General features: G+C 43.1%; 1 protein-coding gene across 8 annotated transcripts; it reads right to left on the bottom strand.

Moving 5' to 3' along the window:
* Positions 1-14: 14 nt before the first annotated feature.
* Positions 15-26,565, bottom strand: akap11 (A kinase (PRKA) anchor protein 11). 8 transcript variants are annotated; one of them, XM_075480168.1, is made up of 13 exons: positions 26,292-26,565; positions 23,298-23,499; positions 22,641-22,749; positions 18,804-18,914; positions 18,663-18,716; positions 18,337-18,468; positions 16,154-16,418; positions 11,641-16,015; positions 11,244-11,384; positions 7,400-7,486; positions 4,845-4,891; positions 3,568-3,767; positions 15-2,710 (listed from the first exon to the last, which is right to left on the bottom strand). In XM_075480168.1, the coding sequence occupies exons 3-13, from the start codon at positions 22,701-22,703 to the stop codon at positions 2,525-2,527; spliced, it is 5,661 nt and encodes a 1,886-aa protein (XP_075336283.1). In that variant the 5' UTR covers positions 22,704-22,749; positions 23,298-23,499; positions 26,292-26,565; the 3' UTR covers positions 15-2,524. The 8 variants fall into 8 exon arrangements, with proteins under 8 accessions (XP_075336283.1, XP_075336284.1, XP_075336286.1 ...); XM_075480169.1 differs by having other exon boundaries at positions 26,297-26,565; XM_075480171.1 differs by lacking the exon at positions 26,292-26,565 and adding an exon at positions 25,746-26,273.
* Positions 26,566-27,957: the final 1,392 nt, after the last annotated feature.

Here is a 27,957-nt window from a genome sequence, read left to right as displayed (position 1 = left end):
TGCGAGACGAAATATTAGAGCACATAAAAAGCTTTATTGTCACACCAAGCTTTCACATAAACAAAGTTAGATTTCAAGCTTAGAATGTGGAAACTATTCAGCAGTGCCACTAAGGAAGTAACTCACTGTTGTACATTTCAACATAATTTAATAAATATCTTCATTTGGCAGGATTTAACAAGGAAGCAGGATGATACAGGTGAGGGAAGGTGATGTACTTTTCTTCATTGTTTTTTAAGTTTTCCTTCCTGTGGCAGGAGAGGCAGAAAGCAACACTGGGAACAACAGTAGCAAAACAGATTTACAGTATATCTGCCCCGACGTGGAATCTTGGCAGGCTCATAACACATTCAGCTTTCACAAACAACAATATAGCGCTAGAAGTCATCCGGGATGCACGGGAATGTAAAGTAGATAAAGAAGTTTAACACAAAAGAGAGTGGGTGCTGGATAAAACCTGGGGAAGTCCTACTTGAACTGAAATACCAGGAGAGAATTTGTACATTGTGATGCGCCCTTGTGTGCCCACGACTCTTAATACATTCCTTTAATGTAAACCAACAAACTCTCATACTTCCGAGATTAATACTCAACCGTTTCTTCATTTCTGCAAGTATGTTCGATAATATCTTGGGTATCACTTTAGATTATTATTTTTTTTTTAAATACATATACATTTTTTTTGTGTGCAAACAAATCATACTGAACAAACACCTTTGAGATTATATGACAAATTGGCAGCCTGGAGATTAAGCAGGAACAAACAAGTCATCTGCGAGGGCCTGTATCATACTGAGGCAGTGTGAACCCATCACTGCAGCTCAATTAATGCAGGCCAGCGTATAAACAAAGAGAATAATGTTGAGCGTCAAAATCTGATTGAGCCATGCAGGCGCACACCACCAACAACACTTAAGTTACTAATAATAGATGTGAGGTTGTTGTATATTACAGTGTTTCAAACTCAAGACCTTGCAGCATCAAGTCATCCTTCGGTCCCTCATTCAGAAAATAAACACAATAACAAAAAATAAATACAAACAAATCCCAATAACCGTTCTTCGGGGAAGAATTGTGGGTACAGTGGCATGTACAGAGCAGACTGTTCATGCTGGGAGTGAAGTCACAGAGGAGGCCAGGTCTAGAAATGCCCAGCCTCTCCTCGGCCCAATCAAACAAAGTGCATCTCAGCGAGTAGCTGGTAGTGCTGTGCGTGTTGGTGAGTAATGTGGGTGTGTGGACGTTGTGGTGCCTTGAACTCCCTGATTCCACAAGGTGACTGAAGCGCGTGGGTGTCAGAATGTGTGAGTCCTGGCTTTAGCTATGAAGATGCTGCTAATTTGTGGTTTTCTATTTGGAGGGGCAGACAACACCGGAGTCTTTAATTACTATCTGCGTCACTGGATCTTCCCCGAACTCAATGTGGGCCCCCCCCACCACGACACAGCAGAGACTCACACAATTACTACTGGCTGGAGTTGCAGATGGTCACCTATGAGCTACATTTGGCAACTTTAGACCAATACAATTCTTTTTTTCATAACTTTGAGCAGCATTTCATGTTTGAATAGATAATCTACCTTAAAAATATATACTTTTTTTTTTCTTTCTTTTAAATACCCCCCCACCACCATGGTAAACGTCATCCACTCTAAATGTCTTACTAAGTTTGACAACTGAGGAGATTGTTGCTAAGCAAGGAGATCAAACAGGAAAATTCTTGAGAGGCAATTTCATTAGCTGCTTTTTTATCATTCTGCAGCCAAATTTATGGCTCTTTCATCACAAACACAAAATGACAGCGTAATTTAGACACAAGTTTTTACAGATTTCTACACGAATGGCGACACATTGATGAAATATGAAGCGTCCCTATCCCTGCATTCAGAGCTCCAGATTAACTTCACTGAAGTAAATTGTGAATGCTTATTTCTCACCAAATTAACACTAACGGTAGGGGGTAGTTGTGTTCTTGAATTGGTTCTGATAGCACAAGGGTGTGGTGTGATGTATGTGTGCGCGCACAGTTGGTCTCTTAACATGTGGAAACACCACCACAGAGGTGAGCTGTGGATGGGATGACATCATCTGCACAGCAGCTGTGGGGATTCCCTGACAACCCAAAAAAAAAACAAAAACCATTCTCTTTCTCTCACTTCATTTGTGTGTCTGTCTTGAAACACACGGGGTGGGCCCCGCTGTCTCACAAACCAGCCCGAGCACAACAGCAGCTCGACGTGGGGCCTTCCGCTCGGCCGTCTGGGCGGCGCCTCAGACTGGGCACTAAATAAACCAGTGATACAAGCAAAAGGATAAATAATAAATCTCCAACAACAAAACGGAAGGTGGAAAGAAAAATAGAACACAATAGAAGTACTTCTTGGTCACAACATGCGTTGCGAAATACATGCCGCCCGCATTCATGACAGTAAGACGGATTAGCTGATCTGTGTGGCGCCCTCTGGAGGCTGTTGTGTTTGCAAAGGCCTGTGTGGAACGCAGGAGAGGAAGAAAAAAAAAAGCTCTAAGCAAGCTCCAGCAGCCACTGGAAGAGGGGGGTGCGGTGAGGATCTCTGCCCGCCTGTAGTGCCTCCTCTCTGGCTGGGAGGAGACCATGCGTCTGGTTCTCCTCGCAGTAGCGGAGCAGTGTGTGCAGCAGATCTCCCACCCTCCACTTCCTCTCTCGTAGCCTCTGCACCACCACCGGCAGCTGCAACGTCACAAGGTTATCAGAAGAAGCACAGATCCATTGTCATTTATCAATATGGTACACTGCCACCAAAAGGATCTAGTTAATGTTCTACAGTTCACCACCACCACCACCAAGTCATTACAAAATGATGTATGTATTAGCATCGAGGTTTCTTATCTCTTCATTACTGTGAACCTCTGGTTACTAAACACAGCAAAGGGAAACCACAGCAGGGTTCTCCAACAAGAAATAGTCATTAGAACCATGCAGGCCACTTTTTTTTTTTTAATGAACTTGGACAGCAGATATTTTAGCTTTTTAAAAAAAAATTTTTTTTATCTTTTATAAATCATTCATGGGACCGTTCCTGGCGGTCAGAGAATAAACCTGTAACTCCATCTATTTGAACAGTAAGAAGATCCACCTAATGGTGGAACTTGGTATTACATGACATCCGCAGTAATTCATCTCACAGTTAATTTGCATATCTTCTTTCTTACTAGTTAATGTACAGTATTTTTTATCTCAGCCAATTGTTAGAGGGAATTGACTGACATCTGAAGTCATGACTAAAACCAACATCTGGAAAACTGTCGTCAGTAAAATGGACTAGTAGATCTGACAGGGCTGTGTGACTGGAACATTATACAACTTGTTTAATTTAATCAGTACAGAAGCTGGTTTGCAGCTGTTTGTCTCTACAACAAAGTTAACTCTGGTGGAAACCAGGACATCACTTTTCAGGACTGCAACCTTTCAAAAATCAACAGTAACAGAAAGCACGACTGCTTTCACTGTGGCAACATGTTAAAGAAGACTTGTTGAATGATAGATCCCACAGTGGGAGCCTGTTTGAGTCGGAGGGAAAGAATCACCTGCTGCAGCTCTCTGTCAGGACTCAGCTGGATCTGAGTGATGTCGGCCATGGAGGCCGCCACCCACTGCAGCATGCTTCTGAGCTGGGGGTCGGGGGTCACATGTTGAGAGCCACGCCTGAACTCCCTAACATCCGAGTTCACAATGAGCAGTGCGGTCTTGGGAGCGTGCACCTGAGTCCTGTCCACACAGAGTGTCCCTGCAGCACAGAGTGATGTCATCAATCAGCCTAACATCCACAGTTACAGACAACAATTATTCCCAAATCAAGCACAGACAGATCCACTGAGGGTTTATGTGTAACAGCGTTCTTCTGGGTTCCCACAGTTCTATAGAGCAAAAGTGACTAACCCCCACACCTCACACTGGGGCTGCTGTAGTTTGACACACATGTAATGCATTGGCGTGGCTGAATATGGGGGTGGTAAAATCCCCTTCAACAACACAGTCAGACAGACGAGCGCAGACAGCCGGAATCCAACTGCTGTCCAAGTCTCAAAAGAGTGGAAAGAACAAGACCTCAAATTAGCAGAGGGGGCCGTCTTTAGCTCATTTCCATGGGTTAAACTGTTTGATTTGGACTTAAGCAAACTCAAGAAAAACATATTGAAAAAAAATACAATCTAGCATAACCACTGACTAGACAGTACTTTGCTAAAGTCTTGATCCAGCCCGAATAGTCAAGCAGCCAAACTTTCTTATTACCTTTTAAAGCGGTCTTGAGCAGCAATTGTTCATTCTGAAAGTCTTTCAATGTTTTTCGGCCGCTTTTTCCACCCATTTTCAGTCCACGCCTTGTACCTGACCATATTTGCGAGGCCACTTCAACACAGACCCATGAATTATTCAAGCATAAAAAAGGCCCCCCAGCTCAAGGGATGAACCAGCGTTGTGTCTACACATAACAGACAACTTAGCAAACATTACTGAAGCAGTGTGAGATCATCTCGACAGAGAATGAAACAAAGGGAGTCATCCAAAGAAGAGTCTTCAAGAAGCCTGGAGAACTATTCCTGAAGAATAATTAAAGAAATAAAAAAAAAAAAGCTTGTCTAAGAGGATTCAGGCTGTGTTGAAGAATAAACGCGCTCATACCGAATATAGAATTTCAGGCTTATTACAATAGTACAAGCTTTATTTCCATTAATGTTTGCACACGTTTCAATAAATCACTGCACCCATTTCCAGTTTTTCTGGTAAAAAATAAACACAAGGGGTGGTTTAACACAGTATTGCACATCCTCAAAGGAAGACTGAGGCAAGAAAACACCCTTACCACTGGACTCCTCTTTGACTTCGGTTTCCTTGTCTTCTGTATTGTCACTGTTGGATGAGACACAGGTTGGTGAGAGGAGAGAAATAGCTGAGGATATGAGGCTGCATGTAAAGACAAAAAAAAAGGAACAGTAAGCATGCATAAGCCAGCAGCCTTTGAAATGGGCATAGCAGGATATCAAAGGCCAAACCCAAAGCAATCAATGAAATCATGATCAAAAGACATCTTGGGCACACTGAGGGAAGCATTCAGCTTATTTCCAGTCAATTGTTTTTTTTTAGATTCCAGTTACGGTCATTTACTTTTCTGCTCTAATGTCTTTTTCCAGTTAAGATGCAATGACGAAGAGAACATCTTAATCAGTGTGAAAGTTGATTTTTTTTTTTCCCCCTTCTGAAAATCTACACGATATCCTTTCTGTCAATTTTGCAAATATTTGCTGTGTGACGTGCCAACGGGTAAACAGTCATTTCTCCACTTTATAAGATTGTTAATCACAGTCTTGTTGACACAGCCTGCAGCTACAGACACTCAGACTCTACTCCATTTGTTATAAAGGATATCATTTTCTTTTCAGAGGGGAAATATCTGAGGAGGTTTTTTTTTTTTTCCTTTTTTAAAATACAGTCCCCACTCAGGGTCATGAAGCATCAAGGATGGCAGAAGCAGAAGAAAAGAACATAACAACCATACAGAATACACACAGTTTATCAAAGTACAGTATCGGTGTGATTTTAGCTTAGTCTATTACAAGTGGAAATTAATGAAGGTGCCTCGCAAAGGTTTTTCTAAATCAAAATGCAATAAATTTGTTGTCGTGACCAGCACAATCCATGTTAGGGATTTGGTCTTGAGCTGTTTGTGTTGACAATTTGATCCTGACTTTTTGTGCAGATGCCATTCACATGTTTCACAGTAGGAGGCTTTCTGCTGGCGAGGTGCACTCACGGCTGCGGATGCATTAATTACACTGTGGAAATCTCTGAATTCATTACGACACTTTGGCAATGGCAGACGAGGCTGCATGTATCTGAACATATCCTCAATCCCAAGGAGTGAGCAGCAAACAGGTCAGCAGAGAGGAGAATGAAGGGGCGATTAACTGCACATTCACTTGCACACAGGTGTTCAGGAATATTTGCTGCTCCATGAACACATTATCTCACCCAATGGTCTTATGAAGATTTCACAAGGTGTTGCATGTTGTGCAGAACATGATGTGGGCGTTCAGTATTTCAGTGCATGCGTGACAATTTTTATTTATCAGATTTTTATGGGTTTTTAATTCCTTAAAAGAAGCTAAACCACAAAGCTGTATCTGAGAGAAAATGACCATCTAAAAAACAGGTTCTTAACTGGCTATCAGCTAGTTGCTGCACATCGACTGTAAGAGTGAGCAAAATTTAGAAAACTTTTAGGATGTATTAACATGATCTGAATGTAATTTTCTTTAGATCAAATATTCAGGAGGTTTGTACAGTGTCTAAGAGGACTCGCTTTCCAGCGACTTAGACACAAAAAGCAAATGTAATTACAGGAAAGTACTGCAAAGGACTTGATCAATAACGGGAACACTGAAAGTTTTTACACTAAAAGTAGCGTATTAAATCTAGCTTTGTAAATGCTGCTACGCCTGCTAAAACAAGTCAGTTGAATCCTTTTACGATTACCAGAAGTGATGTGTTCAGTAATGTTGTAACTTTCAGTGCTTCGAGGCATGTAACGAATGCAGAACTGAAGTTACATCCAATAAGGCTGAAGGCTGTAATCCATCCATCCATTTTCAACCGTTTCTGATATCAAAACCTTTCCGAGATAATTAGACGAGTATATCATGTTTGATCTGACCACAAATGTCACCCCCACACAGTAAGAGAGTCTGTGCTTCCAGCTGTCTTGCAGTGGTTGATAAATGTGTGTTTATGTAAAAATAAATAAATAAATAAATGAATTAAAACACAAGTGAGCAGTGCCCTCTCTTGCAGCTCTGAGTGCAACATTCTCTCTGAAGGTGAGCGTATGCTTCTGGTTGTTGTGTTCCCATCAATGCTGATCGGAGCAAAAGCAGGTAAATACCCCCAAGTACTGCCGAGTGTGTGCTGTGCCTCAATGAACAGCAACAAGCATGGAGAAAGCAAAAATACATTCTACCACACAAGCCTTCATACTTTAAATCTAAGACCACAGAAAACTCTTATCAAGCAACCACACTACACACAGCAACAGCAAAACTTGAAAAACACATTGCATGCAGACATTAGCATCAACAAGCATTTACCATGTCAAATCTATTTATATTTGGAGCTACAATGTGGTCATGCAAGAGGCTGGTGGTTCCTAGTATGAGACAAAGAATAAATCTAAATTCCTTTGTACAATGCTTTGAGTTATTTTCACATGATGAAGCAATTCTCCAATTCTGTGTTGGTCTTTCCTCTGATGAATCTGTCACACGCTTCCCTTCACAGTAAATTTAGTAACTCGGCTCATTCTTTGTCCCATTCTAGGTGAACCCTGAGGCAGTTAAAAACAGATTAACCCAGTCGCTGACCAACCTGTCAGAGGGGGAAAATGACATGCGCTCCTCACAAACCTCCCCCTCCAGGCCCAGACTGCTCCAGCTACTGCTGTTCCCATTGCTGCTGAGGAGAGAGGGCATGTAACGCACCACGATAACACTAAATGCAACAAAAGATCAGGATATAATAAGCAGTTTCCTCCAGTTTGCTATAATGACTAAATCCATCATGAACGGTTAATAAACAAAACTTAGGCTGATGAGCATTTGGAATGATCCGTTAACTGTCAGGTGAGGTTCATAACAGAGGAGGATTCTCCAAATGATGCAGGTTTTTCCACTGTATTGTATATCCCACTGAATCATCTGTAATGTCGGTAGAGATAATTTGTTGCTAAAAGCCTAAGATGTGAGATCACTACATTCACATTATGCCGTTAATCCTGTGGGTTCCACCGGGACAACGAGCTGGCAACAGAGGCACAACAACACTCTGTAATTAGTCAATGATTAGCCTACTGGCTGGAACCTGCACACAACCTCAGTGAATCCGAAAGGAGCAATGTTTCTGATATCTGAAAATATCTCCATTAATGTGCATTAGCTCAGGCTTCCCCTTGTGGTTTCACTAAATGATTCATGTTAGGAGTTGCTTGATTTAGTCAATTTTTATGCTCAGTGTCTAAACAAGCTCATGAAGATGTTTCTCTCGTCATGTTTTCCAGATGTTTTCCTCTATCACTTCATCTGCGGAGGGTGGTCGCAGCAGACTTTTGAGGAGTCTCATGAATTACACATGATGGACTTTGTTCCTGTAGAAACAGTGCCTGAAGTGAGGAGAGCGCTCAAAAGACACACCTTTAGAAAATATTATGATAGATTGACTCAGTCCCAATGGCCAAAATAACAAGCTGTTCACACACTGTATTGTTTTGGTATCTTGGGAAGAATGTCAGATGTTGTCAGTTTCGCTTCCATAGAGATAACAACCTTTGCCAGAAATGTAAAACACCTCATTCCAAGAGACTTCATCAGATCCCGTCCCTGAGAAGTCGGAAAGTCAGACTCAGGGTCCTGCCATGGTTCCGTGTCCTCTGTGCATTGGTGCTTTGCATGCCAAGACTACTCACCGTGTGATTTATCCAAGTAGTCTGACAGCACAACTACACCACAGCATCTCCTGTAGGCCCCGTTTCCGCCTGCAGAAATGTTCACACGTGTCTGTTTGCCCAGTTGCACGTCTTGTTAGGCAGAGTCGTTGCAATTGGCGCTCTGCCAAGGTATATGTGCGTGCATATGTTTGGAGTCAGGACCTTGTCAAGTGTAATGATGGTGGTGCCTGCAGGTAAAGTCGCAATACCAGCACTGACAACAACTGCCTATACATAAAACCATACCAAAAACAGGAATATGGAATGGTCAAAAAAGAGTCTGAGAACAGACAGAATAAAATGTGTGCCAACATTGGTGATGGAGAGAACTCAACGATTACACTGAAGCTGGTTCTGAGCTGGCTTGCACTTCTCTTGGACTCTAGTGATTCTTTTAACATGCTGCAGTGGTTTGTTGCGAGCGGATAGTCACAATGAGTGCCTGTGTCAGCTGATAAAACAGGATTCTGTGAACCACAGATCAAAGCAATGTTGCTGTAGTGGCTTATACAATTCACCTCATGTTTCAGTTTCAAACACCTCAAAGCTTATCTGCAGTATTTCATCTAAAATGGTCCAACACTGTATAAAGTCTCCCAAAGTTCTGCTGTGGGCCTTTACTGTGCTGGATTCATTGCATGACTAGTAAAAAGCTATTCAAGTGATCCCAGTGATCTAAATAAATGCTAAAACTATAGTCCAAGTTTAATAATCGTTTGTCAACATGACGTGAAAAAAAACAGAAAAGTAAAAAGCCTTTTCATCGCGTGCTTATTATCAACAAGACTGTTTTTGTACCAGGGTTGCTTGTGACTGCCTCCGTGACTGCATCCATGTAGACATGCACTTTGATGGGGAGTGGTTTCAAACAGAGGAGGGAACGGGAGGCTGCAGGCTCTGTGTTCAAACTTCTAGCTGTTCTTTTCTGGTTTCCAAGATTTTTGCCTTCTGCGACTTTAACATCAATCAAATACCAAGTCCCTTTATTATCGCTGTGTTCATTGATTACATCCAGCAAATCCAATTGTTTTGTACGCTCTGACGTTTCTGGTGTGCTCCCTCGATAATAGGTGTATTACTCGAGCAAGTATATGAACAATTAACACTGACAATAGAGCTGGTCGTCTCCATCCGTGTGACATTATAAATGCGAGTGTGTAAACTGAGAAGTTAAGTTTGTGTATGAATGACGTACTTTCTACACAACTTTCTCTAGTAGCAGTCCTTTGGGGATTGAAATTGTGGATATCATATTGGACTCCTGTGCTGAGGACATCCTGGATGCTACACGCTGGAACTTTAAAAAGCATTCTGCTCATTCTGTAAATTATTTCTTATGAAAGCATTTATCAGAGATTCAGTTCATATGGAAAGAATATCAATGTGTTGTGCTTTACTTTAATTTATGCGCTACTGCTAACTTTCTTTGGTTAATCTGCGTTTACTCGAGTGAACTGAGTGCATGCTGTGCAGTAGTGCAGGATTACATGGAATTTAGTTGAACTCTACTCTTTTTAAACAAATCAATGTGGCCTTGAATTTAATTACAGTGCTGTTAGTTTACAGGCAAGCAGTTAGTATTGTATTTACTTCCCCATAGTGATTAATAGATTCCTTCTTGCAAAATGCTGCAGCAACTCCATCAGCACATCGGTTTCTGTATACTTTACGCTTCATGCTGCTGTTGTGCTTTACAAGTATTTCTTGTTTAAAGTTTGCAGAGGAGTTGTGCAAACTAGTTTTTACCAACAAATGCTCTGAATGAGAGCAGGACACATATTACACGGTGTTCCTTTCCTTGCGATATTTCAGTCACATAAACTAAGAGAGACATTCCTGTTACAAAGAGTGGACCTTCAAGGTCACCTGCCGATTCCTCATTTGAACTGTCCTCATCAGAAATCTTTGACTTTGAAGCGACACGGCATTCTGAGTCATCTTTCCTTATGAATAAGTAAACCTTAAGTATACAGGAGCTAGCGACACACACCACTCCCTGCAGGATATGTAGGGCATATTTACTGATGTTCTTCATTACAAAATTTAGTAGCTCCGTCTCCAAAAACGGTAGCCAAATAGAACTACCTGGTCCAATCCTGCAGCCTAACTAAAAGATTAAAGCTCCGCACACACTGTCCCCAGAGAATTCAACAGTTCGATAAGTCCACAGCTTAGATGCTTCTGTAACACTTGTATAGAAACAATCCGTTACGCCTGAGAGATGGCTGCACTAACAGCTCATACAAAATAAAAAGAATTGTCATGGCAACTTGGGAAAACCCTTGGAATAAACACTGCATGCTGCACAACTCCCCATCCAGCGAAAAAAACAACCCAAAGCTACTTCTAAAATATACTTGTTTGTACCACTTTGCTGTGTCAAATCATGCTGTTGACTGTTTATTGTAACCAACAAAGTAGCTACAGGCAGAAAGTGCTGAAGATAAAATTAAAAGGGTGGACAGATGGAGACACAAACAAATTCTCATCATCTGACTGTGTTAAAAAAAAAAAAGAAAGAAAGAAAAAAGCTGCATGTAGACTAGTTGCATTTGATAACCGGAAAGTGTGGAACTGAATATTTTCCGACATGTATCACAGACACCCTGCTATAGCTCTTTAAGACATCTGGAGTGTAAACGTCTGAGCAAATGAGAATCGTTTTGTTTACTTCAGTGTTCAGTGCACTGTGCTCCAAGAGGTATGCATGAAAACGTTGCTGGTTTCTACCTGTCACTGAGATGGAGGAAGCTGCTGTTGTCGTCTGGATGATCATCTTCAAAGCTCAGGTTAGACCAGCTGCCCAGACTGTCATCTCCAACGCTCAGCTGCTGGGACACGGTGGACTCTGTGGCCTCCCTACCTGGAGCACTGTAAGAGATGGGAAAGCAAAAAAGCCTGAAAATTAAACGAATATTAACAACTACAAATTCAAGATGATTATTGGTAGAACAAAATAATAAAATAGTTAAGCACCAGCTTCTTGTGATGTTTTTTTTTTTTTTTTTAAATCAAACAAAGCTGCTTTCATGCCAAAGTATGTGTGGGTACTACTAATAAGTTTAACTCATGAGCATGACAGTCAGTGTGTAAAAGCTGCTACATTTGCAGATCTTGGTGTATGTACCTGATGCTGGCAGCTTGACAGATGTTGGACAGCGCAGACGTCATGATCTCTGCAGTTAGGCTCTCAGCGTAGCTGGTGCCATCATGGCCGATGCCGCTGTCAGCGTTAAGGCTGGTGTTACTCAGCTCACGTTTAGCCGTCTCCATTGCCATAGAAACCATCTCCTCCGCAAACGTTGCCCTGTGGTCCAGGTCGATGTGGATCTTGGGGATCTCCACACGGGAGAGCCGCTGACATTCTGCTCCGCTTTTCCTCCTCTGTAGTACAGACCGGTTGTGACGCCGGCTGAGTTTGGTGCAGTATGGACACTCCTGGACCTGACAATAACGGCAGGTCCTCTCCCCAAAAGCTCGGACCCCTGCTGGTCCTTCAGACAGCCTCTGGGTGTGAGAGTGTCGGTCTTGGCCTTGTGTCCGAAGATGCTCCCAGGATGAACTTCCAACTGAAGCCAGGCTCATCGTCAGCGTGTCATCCACTATCTTCCTGGCATAATGCTCAATAACCTGCATAACCCTGCTGCTGTAGCCTCCATCATACAGGCTGCCTGTACTGTGATAGTGTCTGCTCTTATCCTCCTTTGACAACAGAGGACAGGAGAAAGAGTTCCTAATGAGATTATCTGCCATGTCTTCTAGTTTGGATTTCTTATAAAGACAGGAGTCAGTGAGAGACTTGGGAAGTCTCACAGAAGAAAGATGTAGCTTGCGCGTGACATCACAGGTGATATTGTAAGCTAAAGACTCTGCAAAGTTAACCAGATCCATATACTCCCTCTTGCTTTGCTCTTCAGAATCCCTGCAGGAGCACTGAGCATCCTCACCTGACTGTAACGACACCGACTCTGCTCCGTCTTTGGGTGATGAGGTCTCACTACTCGATGCTCTCCATTCATCTGGCAAAGACTTGGAGGAGTGAAGGTGGGCACCTGAGGATCTTTGCTTGATCTTACGACTAGCATGAGCCAAACCTAGTTTTATCGAACGGTAAGCCAAACGGCTTGCATATTGGTCCAGAACCAACTCTCTACTGCCGCCCTCCTTTTTCAGCACCCTGATGAGGTAGCCAGCATATTCATCTGTCACACTCTCACAGCTGGGATACTCAGACGACAGGCCGGAGCTCGAGCTGGAGATGGTGCTTGAAGCTGAAGTAGGAGACCGGGAAACTGAGGCTATCAAGTCAGTAGACCACTGATCAGCCAACCTCCCTAACCTCCACTCACTGATCTGGTCTGTACTGGGATGAGACTGGTGTCGGTTGTGGTGATGCAAACATTCAGAGCTCGATCTGTCAAAGCTTCTTCGTCTTCTGAGAGCTCTGTGATATGGACACTGTTGTCCGGAGCCCACCATCCTCTTCACATCATTTATGACTTCTCCCGCCACCTCGCCGGCATACACCCACAAGGTGTTCAGGGTCTGCTCTGAGAACTGAGCGACACTGTCTCTCCTCCTCTCACTGCCTCTGCTCATCTCCCCCTCTCCCTCTGCTACTCCTAGGGTATCCATCTCTGTTGCCATGGACACTATGTGACACGCCAACCGCTCAGCATAGTGGAGAGCTTCCTTGTTGGACATTCTGCGAGAAGACACGTGGTTCAGATCATGTCGGCCACCTTCAGCCTCTAAACAACCACTCATACCTCCTTCTTCCACCGGTTCGTCCTCTACGTCCTCAGTGGCATCTGCCTCCTCAGAGAGAGACCTCATGAGGTTGAGCATAAACTCAGCTTTTTCTTGCTCTGGGATGATGCCTTTTGGCCCAGGGCCTGGCTCAGGTTGATAGTGAGGGGTTGGAGGTGGCGTTGCAGGAGAAAACTCCTTGGCCAGCTTGCTCTTCAGCTTCTTGGAGAACTGTTTTATTTGTTTCTCTTTGGAGACCTCACTGGGCTGCTGAGGGGTGGAGGGAGGAGTGCCAGGAGTGCCGCCAGATTTTTGGCCAGGGCTTGGCACTGAGTCATCCATTGGTACGGATATCCTGTTTTGTCCACCCACAGCTGTACCCGGCACGCCAAGAGTATCCATCGTTACAGGATGCGTTTCAGCCACACCTCTCCTCCTGGGATCCATTTCACAACTGACTCTCCTCTGGTTTGAAGAGCCCACCTGAAAGGAAACAGGATGAATGTGAAGGTCTGCCGCTTGCTCAAAAGGACCACTCTGCTTAACACACCCATCGTATCTGAAACCAGCTTCCTGCTTTGAAGGAGAATCTGGAGTGTCCTGCTTTGAGGTTGAATCCCTTCGGCTTCCGATCGTCTTTGTTAGGAAATCAGCACAATCCCCGAAACTCTTCTTCATCTTGGAAGCAGTCATAATCTCACAAGCCTCAGTTACTATCATATCTACCATATTACCAGAGAAGTTTTGGAATGGAGACTTTTGTTGGGAGGGGTCTCCTCCAGGTATGGAGCTATGAGTGTGTGAAGAGGCGGTAGTCTCAGAAGATGAAACTCTTTTGGGGCTGGACTCTGGGCTATCTAACAGCCTAGCCTTATGCTGACAGGTCTCCTCTGTATCCTGTAAGTGAGAGAGGACTTGGCCTGCTTGGGGAACAGGAACACAGCTGGCCATGCCTGATACAGTGAACAGAGCATTCTTCATTGTGCAGTTAGCATCCTCTCCTGACGGCACTGGCGCTGCTGCAGTGGAGCTGGTGGTTAAAACCTGCTGGTTAGCAAAGGTGCTGCAGGTGGCAGTGCTTGTGTTTTCTGCACTGACATAGCAGATGTTGTCCAGCGACACACTAATTGCTGCTTGGCTAGTGAAAGTGACATCAGTCTGAGATAGCTCTATGAAAGCTTCCTGGATTACAGACTCAGAGAGGTCTGAAGCATAAGAGGACACCACCTCCTCCTCTTCTTCCTCTTCTTCCTCTTCCTCCTCCTCCTCCTCTTGCCCGTGGCCAAATGACCAATCGCTTGGTGTGAGAGGGGTTGAGGGATGGGAGAACTGACAGACTTCCATTATGCCCTCAAACACTAGCTCTTCAGCCAGATCGGCAGCAAACTGTGTCACAGTGCTGTGGAAAATCTGCTTTTTTACTGTGAGGAACTCTTTCAGTGCCCCAGAAACAGCCTCACCAACAAGGAAACCAGCTAATCCATTAATAGCTCGTTCTTTCAACACATAGGCATGTCGCATGCCAATTTCATGGAAGGCCATCTGAAAAACTGAGGAGGTGAGTCTAGCAGCAAGGTGACACAATGTAGTGGTACAGGAGGACACACCTTTCTGAAGGTCTCGGAGGGCGCTGCCCAGGCTCATCTCCACCAGATCAGAGGCAAACCTCTGAATACCATCCTTCAGAGACTGGGACTTCTTCTGGAGCTTGACCACTGTTACAGTTTCCTGAATGTCTGAGAGCTTCATCAGGTAGCCCGAAGGGTTTTTAAACTCCTGGTGGCAGACGCAGGTGAGATTCTTGTTCTCACTGATGTCAACAGCAGACTGGTAGCCACATACAGATCCCAGAATTTCTCTGGACAGGCTGCTGGCAAAGTCTGAGTAGGTCTTATACAAGGAACAGAGATCCTGAGGTTTACGTAGCTCTGAGCTGTCCTGCCCATCCATATCTGTCCTCCAGAAGTATTCCTGCGGTTCACTAGAGTCAACCAGAGGACTAAAGGCAGAGGAGCTGACAGGACTGAAAAGTGGGCCACCATTCTCCTCAGAGGGGGTCTGCACAAGCCGAGGGGAGTCAGGCACCTCAGAATGAATAGAATAGGGAGAGCCTGGTTTCAAAGGAGTGGGTTTTTTCACATTGGCGGGGAGAGTGGGATGGTCAAAGCGGTGAGGATTCATAGCCTTAGTTGAGCACCCCCTGGAAACATATTTGGATTTTGACCCACTGGGATTGGCCTCAGTAGACTTCTGTGTGGTTGAGGCGCTGGTGGGGTCCAGAGGTAGTATCAGAGTGCAGCTATCTGAGCTCAGCTCCTCCAGGTCATCAAACTGGTCAAAGCTGTCAAAGAATTCACTAACTTCAGAGTCTGAGTCTTCAACTCGCTCTCTGGGCCCCCCTGGCACCTGGGGGATGTCCAACTTGGCTAGGAGGCTCTTTTGGTAGCCTACTTCATCCAGGAAAATAATTGGGCTGGGGCTGGAACAGTCAGATTCTTCAGATTCACTGACGTTAATCGGAGGGGAGGGCAGAGGAGCTCCAGGACTGCAGTAGGTCCACTGGGATTCAACACCTGATGATGACCTCTGCACTGTGACGGACACATCTGGGACCAACTTATGATTGGCTGAATACTTCTTGGAAGATGAACTTATGATAATGCGGGAGCCTAACATTTCCTTTTTTCTCTTGTGGGCTGGGATGGTCTGTGATGCCACATCACGCTTGTTAAAGTGGCAATAAGGAGCTGCAGCTGGGAGGAAATAGACAGAAGGGAAAATTAGTTATAGACAACATGTTGAACTTACAATCAGAGGTTTTAAAATTCAGGTTTCCTTTTTGGATTTTCCTAATTGGATTTTAAATGCTACTAAGTTTTATCTGAACCCACAGGGATGGTCTCCAGTGTCTTCCTCCTCCAGATGCTCCAGGGCTGTGACAAAGTCATCCTCGATTGATGAGACTGACTGGTTGGTGTCATCTTCCTCTGGCTGACTGTTCTCAGCTGCGCCCCTCTGAAGAGTCTGGAGCTCCAGGACATACCGGACCCCTGCCATGTAGCACCCCAACAAGCCCACCAAAGATGCTACATTGGCCTGAGGGTAGACGCTTGAGCTGGGATTATGCCTCAACACACACACAGCCTTTAGCGAACACTACAGGAAAAAGGAAAATCACACAAAAAGAAGAGAAACGTTAAAAGATTTGGTCTGGCTGGCAGGTGATTTAAAACAAACAAACAGTCTACAAACTTTTAAATCCATCTTATCCTGTAATCACTTGGTCAGACCAGCTGTTGTTGTGAAAGATCTTGAGTTCAAAATGTAAACTGAATTCACACGTAGATTTTTTTTAATCCTGCAGGAGGGCAGAAGTGGGCTGGAAGAGGACTGTTATGTCTGTGCTCTGATTACAAGTTGTCCGAGTACAAAATAATTTTGTGCAAAGCCACGCTTTATAATTCAAATCAGTGGGAGGTCTTGTAGTCTCAAATGGGCGACAAACCCACAAAATGAGCTGCAGGGCCTCTGGAACCCAAACAAGACACACAGTACCAGGAAGAACAAGGCTGCAAGTCGTGGGCAGCAAAAACAACATCTGTCTATCTATCCCACCTGCGTTTCCTGAAAAGCGTGAGAAACACTTGGTCTGTTGAGCATACCAAAGGCCAAGAGGTAGGAAAACGGTTTAATCAACAACAGCAAGAATTTTGTTTTGCTTGTGAGAGAAAAAAACAGTTCAAAGTGAAATTCATGTTCTTTTGCCATGTTTGTGCATTATTCTTGTACAAATACACTTAACATTTTTCAATTAAACTGTTTTTTTCGCACTTGTGTAATAATAGGTTCCGTTTTTTTCACCAGAAATATGAAGAAATGTGCCTAAAGTAACTTATTTAGGCCAAAAGTACTTTTTATATCTATAGAAATAAAAAAAGCACTTGTGGAAGGAAAGAGATCCAAATCCCTTCAGCTTTAACACACTATTGATTTGATTTTAAATGAATAAACAATAACAATAACACACCTGATGAAGAGAGATTACCTTTTGGATGGATATGACTGGATGGGAAGGATCTGTTTCCTGTCAACATCAGGTACCCTTACACATGTTCTGTAAGGTGCTGCCCCCTTTTCACTCCCTGCCACTACCATTTAGTCCTATTCCTGCATTTTGTGCCATCACACCACAGGCTGATTGTTCATTCTGGGATTGGGTGGTGAGGACAAATTGACTGGACTATATGGGTCTAAAGTGTGATGAATAAACTTATATGTTCAATTAACATGTGTAATAATTTAATTTACATTATTGTCTCTTGGGAGGAAATAGAAGCAACTAGATCTACTACAGTTTTGCTGGTTATGTATGTGTGGGCTCCCTACAAATGGCAGTAAGAAAGGATTACATTTGCACAGCTCTGAAGAAGTGTTTAAAATACATGCAATTACACCATAATTGTATTGTAAAATCTTTAAAAAAGATAAACTTGAAGTGAGCGCTGCTGACTCTTGCAACACTTAACGACGTTCTTGTTGAGACTGAGCAGTGTTATGTCAATTTGTTTTTCTGTTTTTTAAAACAACCAGTCTCATTTATGGGATTTGCCTGCACAGCACACAGCCGAGCCACAAGGTTGACTCACCTTCCTCTTTTGTGAAGGGTTGGAAGTAATCTGACGTGTACATATAATTTCAAATACACACAGAAGGACGTGTGTTGTAGACACATCTCAGAGATCAATAAAGCAAACAGTCTACAGTGAGATCAAAAAGGGTTTGAATATTTTCGCTGAGTAAAGGATTACACTTCTTGATTAATGAAAAGAAGGTACTTTTGTTCATTTCAAATTGAGAGCAGAAGAATGTCAACAGAATGTGAAGGTGTATGTGTGAGCAGTTTCTTTATCCAAAGTCCTAGTTTAAACTACATGTGCAGAAAGGCTTGTGTGCTCTCCCGTTACTCATTCTCACTTCCTGTTTTTGTCTCCCTTCACTTCCCATCTGCTCACTTTTGCTTTGTTCAGAATGCTGACTGAGCAAATTCCATCAAAATGCGAAGTCTGACACCTACCTGAGGCCCAACATCCCTGTGCGCTGCCAGCCGACGGGAGTCTTTGAGCAAGAGGACCTCATCATTCCTTAGGCTGTGAACATGGAGAGACCGGAGAAGCTCACACAAGCCCCCTGGCAGGGACGACAAAGCCTGAAGGAGAAAAAAAATAGACAAAGAATCATCTTCGACTGTAGGACAAACAAAGAACTCATTGGTAAAGGAAGCTTGTTGCCTATAAAACGGGTGAATTGCTAACCTGCTGGCATCAGATTTGACAAGTTAAAATGAATTAGTGGGAAATCTCATTAGTGTTAAATTTTTGTTCGTAGTTATAAAAAACATACCTGCTGGGTGACATCATCTCCTTCACATTGTCCAGGCAGGCACACAAAATGAATCTGAAAGAGATGGTCAGTATTAATGGCTCATGTCTGAATCTGGGGGAGCTTAATTTGTGGGATTGCACAGTGGTTTGAGTGTCAAACCTCAGTCAGTCTTGCTGTGTCTCTGGTTGGCAGCTCCAGGCAAACACTGCATAGCTCCTTTTTATTCCTAAAGAGGCTCTTGGCGGACTGCGCCTCACCATCACGCACAGTCTGCAAACACACACGCAGTGTACGGTTAGCCCTAATAAGCTCTCAGCAGCATGCCTGAGGCCTGACTGAAGGATGCAAAAAGAACTGTTGTGTGAGTCTTGTTTGCTGTAGCCTGATAAGTCATATCATATTCAAGCCAACTGAAATCACTTTAAAGAGCCCTTCCAAATCTTACCACATTTAAAACTGCAGTGAATATCTGCAGACTACAAGCACACAAAACAGTTAAAGGGCAATATTGCATGATGATTCTGAGAAGAAAAAAAGTACAAAATAAGTGGACAACCATTTTTTTTTTTTTTAAACATAATTCCAGTTCTGTCCTGCGGCTGTCTTTTAAAAAGGAAAATTCTCCTGTATTAAATGAAAGGCAAAGGAATTAAATTAAAGAGAAACTATCCAGTACTCCATTCTTTCATTCTTGCCTTGTGTTGTGTTGAGGGTGGGCATTGTCCCATCGTTCATTAACAGGACTCTAAAGCCTCGTTCCCACTGTCAGTACGGTTCGGGTCACTTCGTATCGGTACGGGTCGGGTCGGTTTGGGGTCAGCTTTGCGTTCCCACTGTAAAAAGGGGACCCTCAGGGGTGGGCGGAGAGCGTGCCGAAGCGTAAATAACAAATAACAGCAAAGAACAAAAAACATCCATAATTTCGAACCACCTCCAAGCTTCTTCAGCTTAATGCGACACTGGCTCGCGGTCCGGTTGAAACCACTCTCTGCCATTTTTGCAGCAATCAGCTGGAAAACTTTTCCGTTTCACACAGCGCCATCGAGCTCCCGCTCCACAGCCTCCTCACCAACAACGGAGAGCAGAGCCTGGAACCGGTCCTGTGGGCTAGGTACCCCAAGCTGAAGGGTTACAGAAATGGTAACGGGTACCATGGGACCGGTACGCTTTTGTGGTAAAGGAAACACTGAAATAAGCGAACCGTTCTGAACCGACCTGTACCGGACTGCATAGTGGAAACGAGGCTTAAGGCAGTCCCCAGCACAGAGCCAGCCTTGATCAGTTAATTGTATCCAACTGGAAACTGGAGAGTGGGGGCTTCGAGTCTCATTCAAAAAGCTCTCTTCAGTGACAGATTGTACTATATTGCCGTAAGAAGATGCCCTCGTTATGCCAACTTTGCGAATTCATTCAAACACAAAAATTATACATGTAACCTTTTTGACCTCTGGTATATTCCAAAATGATTATATTGAATTGAAAATACTTTATTTATCCCTTGCGGGAAATTCTTTCGCCACAGCACTCCAGTGCACAAATTACAGCCTAGATTTAACGAGTCACACAATTAAAATTTACCCAAATTTGCAAATTTACAAACAATGTACAAAATAAAATATAAGCCTAGAATAAAATAAGATAATAAGATATTATTAAAATGAAATGTCAGGTGAGCTGGATTATTTTACATGAAGTCTGTCACTAAAGGTGCTTCTATGGCTGGCCAGCACAATAATGCAGAGGATTTGAGGAGTTGTCCAGTATGGATCTTATTCTGGACAACATCCTTCTCTCCAACACTACAGTCAGAGAGTCCAGCTCCTCTCCCACAACGTGGCTGGCTTTGCAGATAAGCTTATTGAGTCTGTTGGCGTCCTTCACCCTCAGTCTGCTGCCCTGGCACATATCAAGTAACTTTTTGATCTACAAGTTCATTTTCTATGAAAATACAGGGGCTGCATTTCAACCGTCGGGAACCTCTTCAAGTAATCAGCATCTTTTAGGGGATCCCTTAATCAACCTCCTCCATTTGGACTGCAGGAATCAGAAGCTAAACAGAGTTCTGTTTTTTAGAGTTTACCCCCCCTAAAAACAGCCTCAGTAGAGAGGTAGTACTTTTGAGATCACCCTGAACGTTTTTGACTGCTATTCCAAGTATTTTTTCCCCACCTTTCTGTCTGAGTCTTGTCAGACACAAAATCTAAAACAGGTCATAACATCTTTCAAGGTTTACTGCAGGAATAGTTCTACCTGCAGACCTCAGCAGAGCCTCTACAGGACAGAAGCCCTTATTACACATAAAAAAAATTGGTTTTCTCCTCAACGTCTACCAGCTGTCACTGCCCTGGGCTCCTGGTGTTCTGGCTTGCCCTCCCTCCCACATGTACCATCTCAGGGACAAAACAACATGGCAGAAAGCAGGGAAAAGTTTGTCGAATTTGTTTGACTAATGTCTATGAAGGAGTGTCATGTGAAAGCCTCATCATTCAACTTTTAAAAAAATATTTTTTAAACTTTAATTGGAACAGAGAGGGACTCCACCAAAGGAGGGAGGGGAGTACCTGGAGTCATGAGACAGGCAGACGGGGACACTGTCTGTACAACACTGTTAGTTAGAAGAATAAATAGAAGGTTAAGTTTAATAGTAGTTCTATTTTTTTGTAATCACAATGAATGTTTTAATTATTCATTCTGTTAAGAGTTATATGTGTTATGAAAAACGTACCTTTTCTTCCAAGAGGGAAGCACTTTTATCAATGTTTTAGTGGTGGGCCGTTATCGGCGTTAACGTGCTGCGATAATTTGAGAGTCTTATCGGGCGATATACAAAATATCGCTGTTAATCTATTCTCAAAGTTGGGTTGGGAACTGGGTCAAAATAGGTAAGCAAACTGTGATGACTTTTACCTTGATATTTTAGCTCGGGTGTAGGCCGATGTACTTTGTCTGCCGTTAGGTGTGATGAAAACAGAAGAACGCCACTTTGCAGAAGCCTGTGCTAGGCAGTTTATGGAGGTCGCTAATCTGTGGGGGATAGTTGACAAAATCTGCTCTGTTGGAACAGACAGCGCTCCTAATATGGTGGCCGCAGGGAGGATACTGCCCTTCGAGCATCTGCCGTGTGTTGCACATCTTGTACAGAGAGCGATTGTTATGTCACTGCGAGAAGGGGGTTTGATGCTGCACTTGCCAAGTGTTGACAAATGGTGGGACATATCAAACACAGTCCGGCCAATGCAGATGAGCTGAAAGTCCAGCAAACCTCCCTTGGGCAAGTTCAGGAGCCGCTCGTGCAAGATGTTCCAACACGGTGGAATTCCACCCTCGAGATGATCAAGAGCATGAGGCGCAACAGAGACGCACTGCACACAACGCTATCTCAACAGCAGCACCATCTGGCCCTCCCAACCAGGGCCGCTGACAGGTTTGGCTGGGCCCGGGACAAAATTCTCTGAATGCCCCCCCCCAATCAGTGATGGGTTTTGGAAACAGGAAATGAGCACCTGTATTAAGAAACCCTATCTCAAAGACTGATTTTTAGTCATTACTTGGGTAGCACGCATATTCTGAATGAGCCATTTTAATCTAGATTAATTTCAAGATTTCAGTGAGATTAATCTAGATTAAAAAAATTAATCTATGCCCACCACTACAATGTTTTGAGGTGAGTTTGAAGGTGTCACAGTCAGAGATCTGTTTACGTTTGGAGGTTATTAAAAAAAAACTTGTTCTTTTTAGTGTGAAGATAAAAGCAAAAATTGTTTATTGAAAAGTTCCTTTGTCATTTGCAGTTTGTGGTTTTAAAGAAACAGACCAATGAAATCAACTCTGGTGGGAAAAATTGAAAAGAAACACAGATTTGTATTTTTCTGCCACGTCGCAGAGCACTGTGTGTTCCACCAATGAAGGTACAAAAGTCACACCATGAGCAGAATGGGCTAAAGCTACATTACAGCGCATAACTGAATAAAAACGCACGTGTCCCGGCAAACTCACCTCTTTCCGGACAGAGGCCCTAGCCCTTACTGGGACCCCTCTGATACGAGCACAGGCATCCATAGCAACAAAGAGCTGCACCTGGCTGCTTGGCTGACTGGCAGCTCACCTGTAAACAGAAGGAAGCCAGGAAGCATGGAAAAAAAAAAGAAAACAACAGGGGAGGGGACAAAGCAAAGAAGTTTTTAAGTATGAGGTAAGGTTAAGCTGCTGGAATGAGAGGGAGTATAAAGAATTATGAGTTATATCATCACTTTTTTAAGATTCCCCTTCTATCAACGATCCTCAACATGTAAAAGAAAACATATTTGTTCTGTTGCTCTAACACGCCGTCCCACCCAGAGTAATGACAGTATCAGTGTTATTACTAGAGAGATATTTGAATTTGATAATGGACATGAAAAGAATAAGAAGCACACTGTGAAAAAGTCTGAGTTACTCATAAGAAAGAGCCAAGTCACTGCGCCTGTGCACCAGTAAAGTTACTAAAACACTGAGCTATGGTATTGCAGGCCATACTTCTTTGATATTCTGAATGCAGCGCGGCCTGCATCAAAGATCAAACAGTGCGGTAAGAACGTGTGTGTGTGCTCTGAGCAGGGGAAACGCACTTGGTAAGCAGAATGAGAGTGTGAATGAAGGAGGCAAAATATTTACAGTGTACAAGAGCGAAAAGTTTCCCAAGAAATCCAAGCCTCTCCTTTGAGGTATGATCCAAAGCAGCAAGCTGAGTCTAGATGTAGGCAGGTGGTCCTATTGATCAGCCCATCCTGCATCCTGAGAAGCAGTGGGATAGAGTACATTCCATCGGCTTCCTCTGGTGATCAAGGACCTGTCTTCTCACGGGTGCTTTGGTGGGCTGTACAAGAACAACACAAACAGCCAAAGCTTCCTAACCTCAACTATGCAGAGCATCCCAATTCAATCACAAGTGCAGCAGGCACAATGACATCTTTTATAGCAGCAACTCGCTTTTTTTTTCTTTCCGTTTTTGGCCTAGAATATTTGATATTTAGTGCACAGCTTTGGCATTCAGAGACATAGCTGCGCAAGTTAGTGAGAACCAACTCCACAGCCCTACATCATCACCTTAAGTGGTCACGTGGTGAGTTGTGTATTTACTTTTAGTCCTGCGATAGAAAAACTGCAATAAGTGCAGCTTGCACAAGCGTTAAAGAGCTGAATCATAAAAATTCCATTATCATTTACACAAAAATGCAACAGAGCTCAGCAGATCTAGCCAGAGGATTGTGGAGGTGATCATTTCCGAGGGGAATCGGAAAAACACCCTGTCACAGGAATTCCTGTGTAGTCTAAAATCCTGTTTGTTTGGGGGCCAATGAGGGCTAAATTTCAAGTGTGGGTGGCCGGACAGATAGATAAACAGGCGGAGGGAAACAATCACCGTCTGGAGAATTTGAGAAAAACCTCACAGCTCACAACAAGTACAGAAACCGGGCTGCAACGAGGCACAGGATACTCTTTGGTTAGGCAATGACAGCACAACAGGTGTAAGGAACATTTAAGAGTTAAACATGTGGTGCTACGCTCACAGAATTACATTGTTTTAGGGATAGTTTTCTAATTGAACTGATCCATGTTTTAACAAAAGTTGGTATTTAACTGTTAACGACACAATGCCCTATTCATTAAATGTTGTTTTGAGATGGAATAAATGCTTTCATCACAGGAGTGTGGAGTTTTTAAAATAGCTCAATATATTTTCATGCAATAGCCGATTGTCAACTATTACAAGATAATTACAACACTATTATAAGAGTATAAATGTCCTACTTATTTCACTGCAGATATTCAGCAAATACAGGTGAAGCAAAATCCATTGATGATGGCCACTAAGTATCCCAGGAACCCATGGCAGTCGTGGGAAAAAATAAAAGTAGACCCTCTTGCATATCTAAAGTTTTATATATCAGGATTCAGGGCATTAAGAAAACATTACCTGGTACTTACTAGGTCTAGCTACCATAGATGAACAACAACGTGGAATATTTTACACCATTTAATCATTTATTTTAACAAAAACTACGACAAAATGCAGAAGCAGTGTGTGAAAAAACAGTATACCCTTATTGGAATAAAGTGCATCTAAGTTAGGTGCTCACACTTATTCACAAGTGGAAAACATTCAAAACAGATGTCAATCTTCCCAAGAGTGGACTTCCCGGCAAGTTCATCCCAATGCCAGACGATGTAATGTTTAGAGAGAGATTACAAAAACACCTGAGATCTGGTGGAGGGCTGATGATTTGGGCTTGTTCTGCAGCCACAGGACCTGGGCACCTTGCAGTCATTGAGTCCACCGTGAACTCCTCTGAATACCAAAGTATTCTAGAGTCAAATGTGACGCCATCTATCTGACAGCTAAAGCATGGGTGAAACTGGGTCATTAACAGGGAAATGATCCCAAACACAGCAGCAAATCTACAGCAGAATGTCTGAAAAAGAAAAGAATCAAGGTGTTGCTATCTGATTGAAATGCTGTGGTGGGACCTCAAGAGAGAAGAGCATAAACAAATGCTGCACACCAAAAATGAGTAACGTGGTGAACAAGAGTTAGCTGAAATTCCTCCACAAAATGATGTGAGACACTGATAACATCATACAGAAATAAGTTACTTTGCGTTATTGTTGCTAAAGGTGGTTCTAAAAGCTGTTGAGTCATAGGGCGGACAGACACTGCTTCTGTACTTTGGCTTAGTTTTTGTTCAACAAATAATAACATGATGTCATCTGCCTTGTGTTCATCTGAGGTTTTGATTTGCCAACATAAAGACCTAATAAGCACCAGATGATTGATTTATCATTATTATGATGTCCTGATAAGTCTCGCCTTAGCTGTGGGCATTCAGCAGACTGAATAAAACCAGATAATGTGATTATCTATGAGGGTCGTCCTTTCCCTTTAATTGACACCTCTGTGGTGTTCTCAAAATACAACAGGAATGAGGGCAATACAAACAACAGTATGACATTATGTATGATCCTATACAGACGACTGCATGGGCACTGCTGCTTAAACACTAGAATAAAAACACTCCGTGAACCGTGGCTTGTTGACAACGTTCACATCTGAATGTTACTGACCTCGACTCTGTGATATTAGAAAACGCTGCGCTTCAGATTCCCCATAGCTTTTCAATATTTCAATAAAAGGCCTGCCAACCATACTGGGTGTACGAAGGAGTAACAGCTCACGGGGCTGGTACCACCACCGAAGGTAGCAGGCCACGGAGGAGCCTCTCACTGTGGATGCTGATGTTGATTCACGACCACTCAGGCTCGATGCGGTAACGGCCAAAAACACACGAACGGTTTCCTTGCCGGCTCGTCGTTTCACACCACTTACACTGATACGTACATGTTAGAACAACCCCTCAGAGTACATGCTTTGACAAAAGTCCATGACGACACAATGCTCGTTGCTGGTTGACAGCCTGTCAATCACTGAGCTAACAGCAGAACCAGGCCGCGGTCGGATCTGTCTATTGTCATCCTATTCTTGCTAGCTAACACTTAGCCAACAAGCTAACGGCGACACTTGGGTAAAATCAAATAGTAAACCGACGGCAGTATTTGATCACAAGCGATTTATTCTAAACATGGCTGTTAACTGTTAGAAAGTCATCTCACCTCACCTCTCAGTGTCGGACTCCAGCAGCGCTGTCAGGAGCCGCTGCGTTTGATGCGCGATACGGGAACGATTCGTCCATTTGGAATTCGTTCAACCACGACACGCTAAGATGGACTTTCACGGAAGCTGGAGTTGGCACAGGAACGTGGACACCCTTCAACACTTTGAGCTTTTGTGACAATATACAATCAGCACTTTATTTCCTTTTAAAACCTGCCCTAAATATAAACTGTATGAAGTCACTCCTTTAGAGACGTTAATAACGACTCTCTAAAGTGAACTGAACTACCCATTCACGGCCGACTGCAGATCTTCCAGAGTCTTCCCATGAAAACAAGAGTCAGGCATAGTTAATCGCACACCGATAAAACTATTTCAGTCGCGCAGTCTATGGCAGAGCAATCAAACAGTGGGCAATTAATGTGTGGCCTGCTTTAAGCCTGGAATAGATATAGCAACATTGTTTTAGCTATTCTGCCACTGCTAACATTAGAGCATATGGAACAACGGAGTTTGTTAAACCAGAGGCTAATACAGGAGGTCATTCCTCCCAGCAATAGCGATAATGACCAGTCTATGTTATTTATATTGGGTTTTTTTTTGGATTGTGAAGAATACATGTAGGCCTACATTATATTATGTAATTTTGGAAATAGTTACACCTGTTATAAACCCAAAATATATTATAAAAAGATGTAATTAAATTATAGTGCGATAGCCAAGAATGACCTTTTCCATTTTTTCTTTTTTTCTTTTTTTCTTTTTTTAAATAGGGGTACAATAACGTGCCTTATGGAAAGCATACAGGACACCCGTGGATTTATTATAAACATATTTCCTGAGATTAATTTGATTTCACAAATTCTTAATGTTGAGAATATGATATTTTCAGGTTGACACTTTTAATGGTCACCGACTGTGTTTCTCAATGATTTGCAGATAAATTAGTTTGAATATCCTTCTTTTAAAATGTGAGGTGCACATTTCGAGTTTGTGACTCTTATAACAAAATCCTCTACATGGCCCTGACTACACATTGGCAGCAACAAAAAAAACTAACATAAACAGCATCCAGTCATAGACCTGTAGTTTGTATCAGTGCTGGCTTTATGGAGATGATTACATTTTCAACAAATTTGACCTAAATTTGCTATATCTGCAGGATGCCTTTTGTTTGATCTGAAAATGTTTTGTTCTCTGCATCAATGATACCTTCACACAAATTAAGTCATCCATGCCGTGGACACTGATGCACCTCCATACCATCAGAGACGCTGGTTTTTGCACCTTTCTCTGCTAACAACCTGGTTGATCTTTCTTATCTCTGTCGTGTAAAAGCTGATGTCCGTTTTTTTTCCAAAAGCAGCAGAAATGTGGACTCATTGACCACAGAACACGTGTCCACTCTCTTTCTGTCCATCTGAATGAGCTCGTGTCCAGAGAACTCGGACGGGTTTCTACACAGAATTGATATGCGGCTTCCTCCTTGTGCGATACAGTTTTAGGTTACATTTCTGGATGCAGCGGTGGACTGTGTTGAGTGAAAATAGGGTTCCAAGGCACTCCTGAGCCCATGTGGCTGTACTGATCATGGTGGCATGATGGATTCTCGTGCAGTGCTGCCTGAGGGCTCAAAGGTCATCCAACTGGGGCTTCTATCCTTGG

This window comes from Odontesthes bonariensis, chromosome 12 (genome assembly GCF_027942865.1).
Source record: "Odontesthes bonariensis isolate fOdoBon6 chromosome 12, fOdoBon6.hap1, whole genome shotgun sequence".
In the NCBI taxonomy this organism is placed as follows: Eukaryota; Metazoa; Chordata; class Actinopteri; order Atheriniformes; family Atherinopsidae; genus Odontesthes; species Odontesthes bonariensis.
This window is presented reverse-complemented; position numbering and strand designations above follow the sequence as displayed.

Bases quoted from the DNA above. Each gene is read 5' to 3' on its own strand.
- akap11 (XM_075480168.1), bottom strand. From the start codon at position 22,703: ATGGATGCCTGTGCTCGTATCAGAGGGGTCCCAGTAAGGGCTAGGGCC. The intron at 18,469-18,662 runs GTATGTTTTTTA...TTTCTCCTTCAG, and splicing joins GAGATGATGTCACCCAGCAG to GCTTTGTCGTCCCTGCCAGG. The intron at 7,487-11,243 runs GTAGAAACCAGC...CTCTCTCCTCAG, and splicing joins TTCCTCCATCTCAGTGACAG to CAGCAATGGGAACAGCAGTA.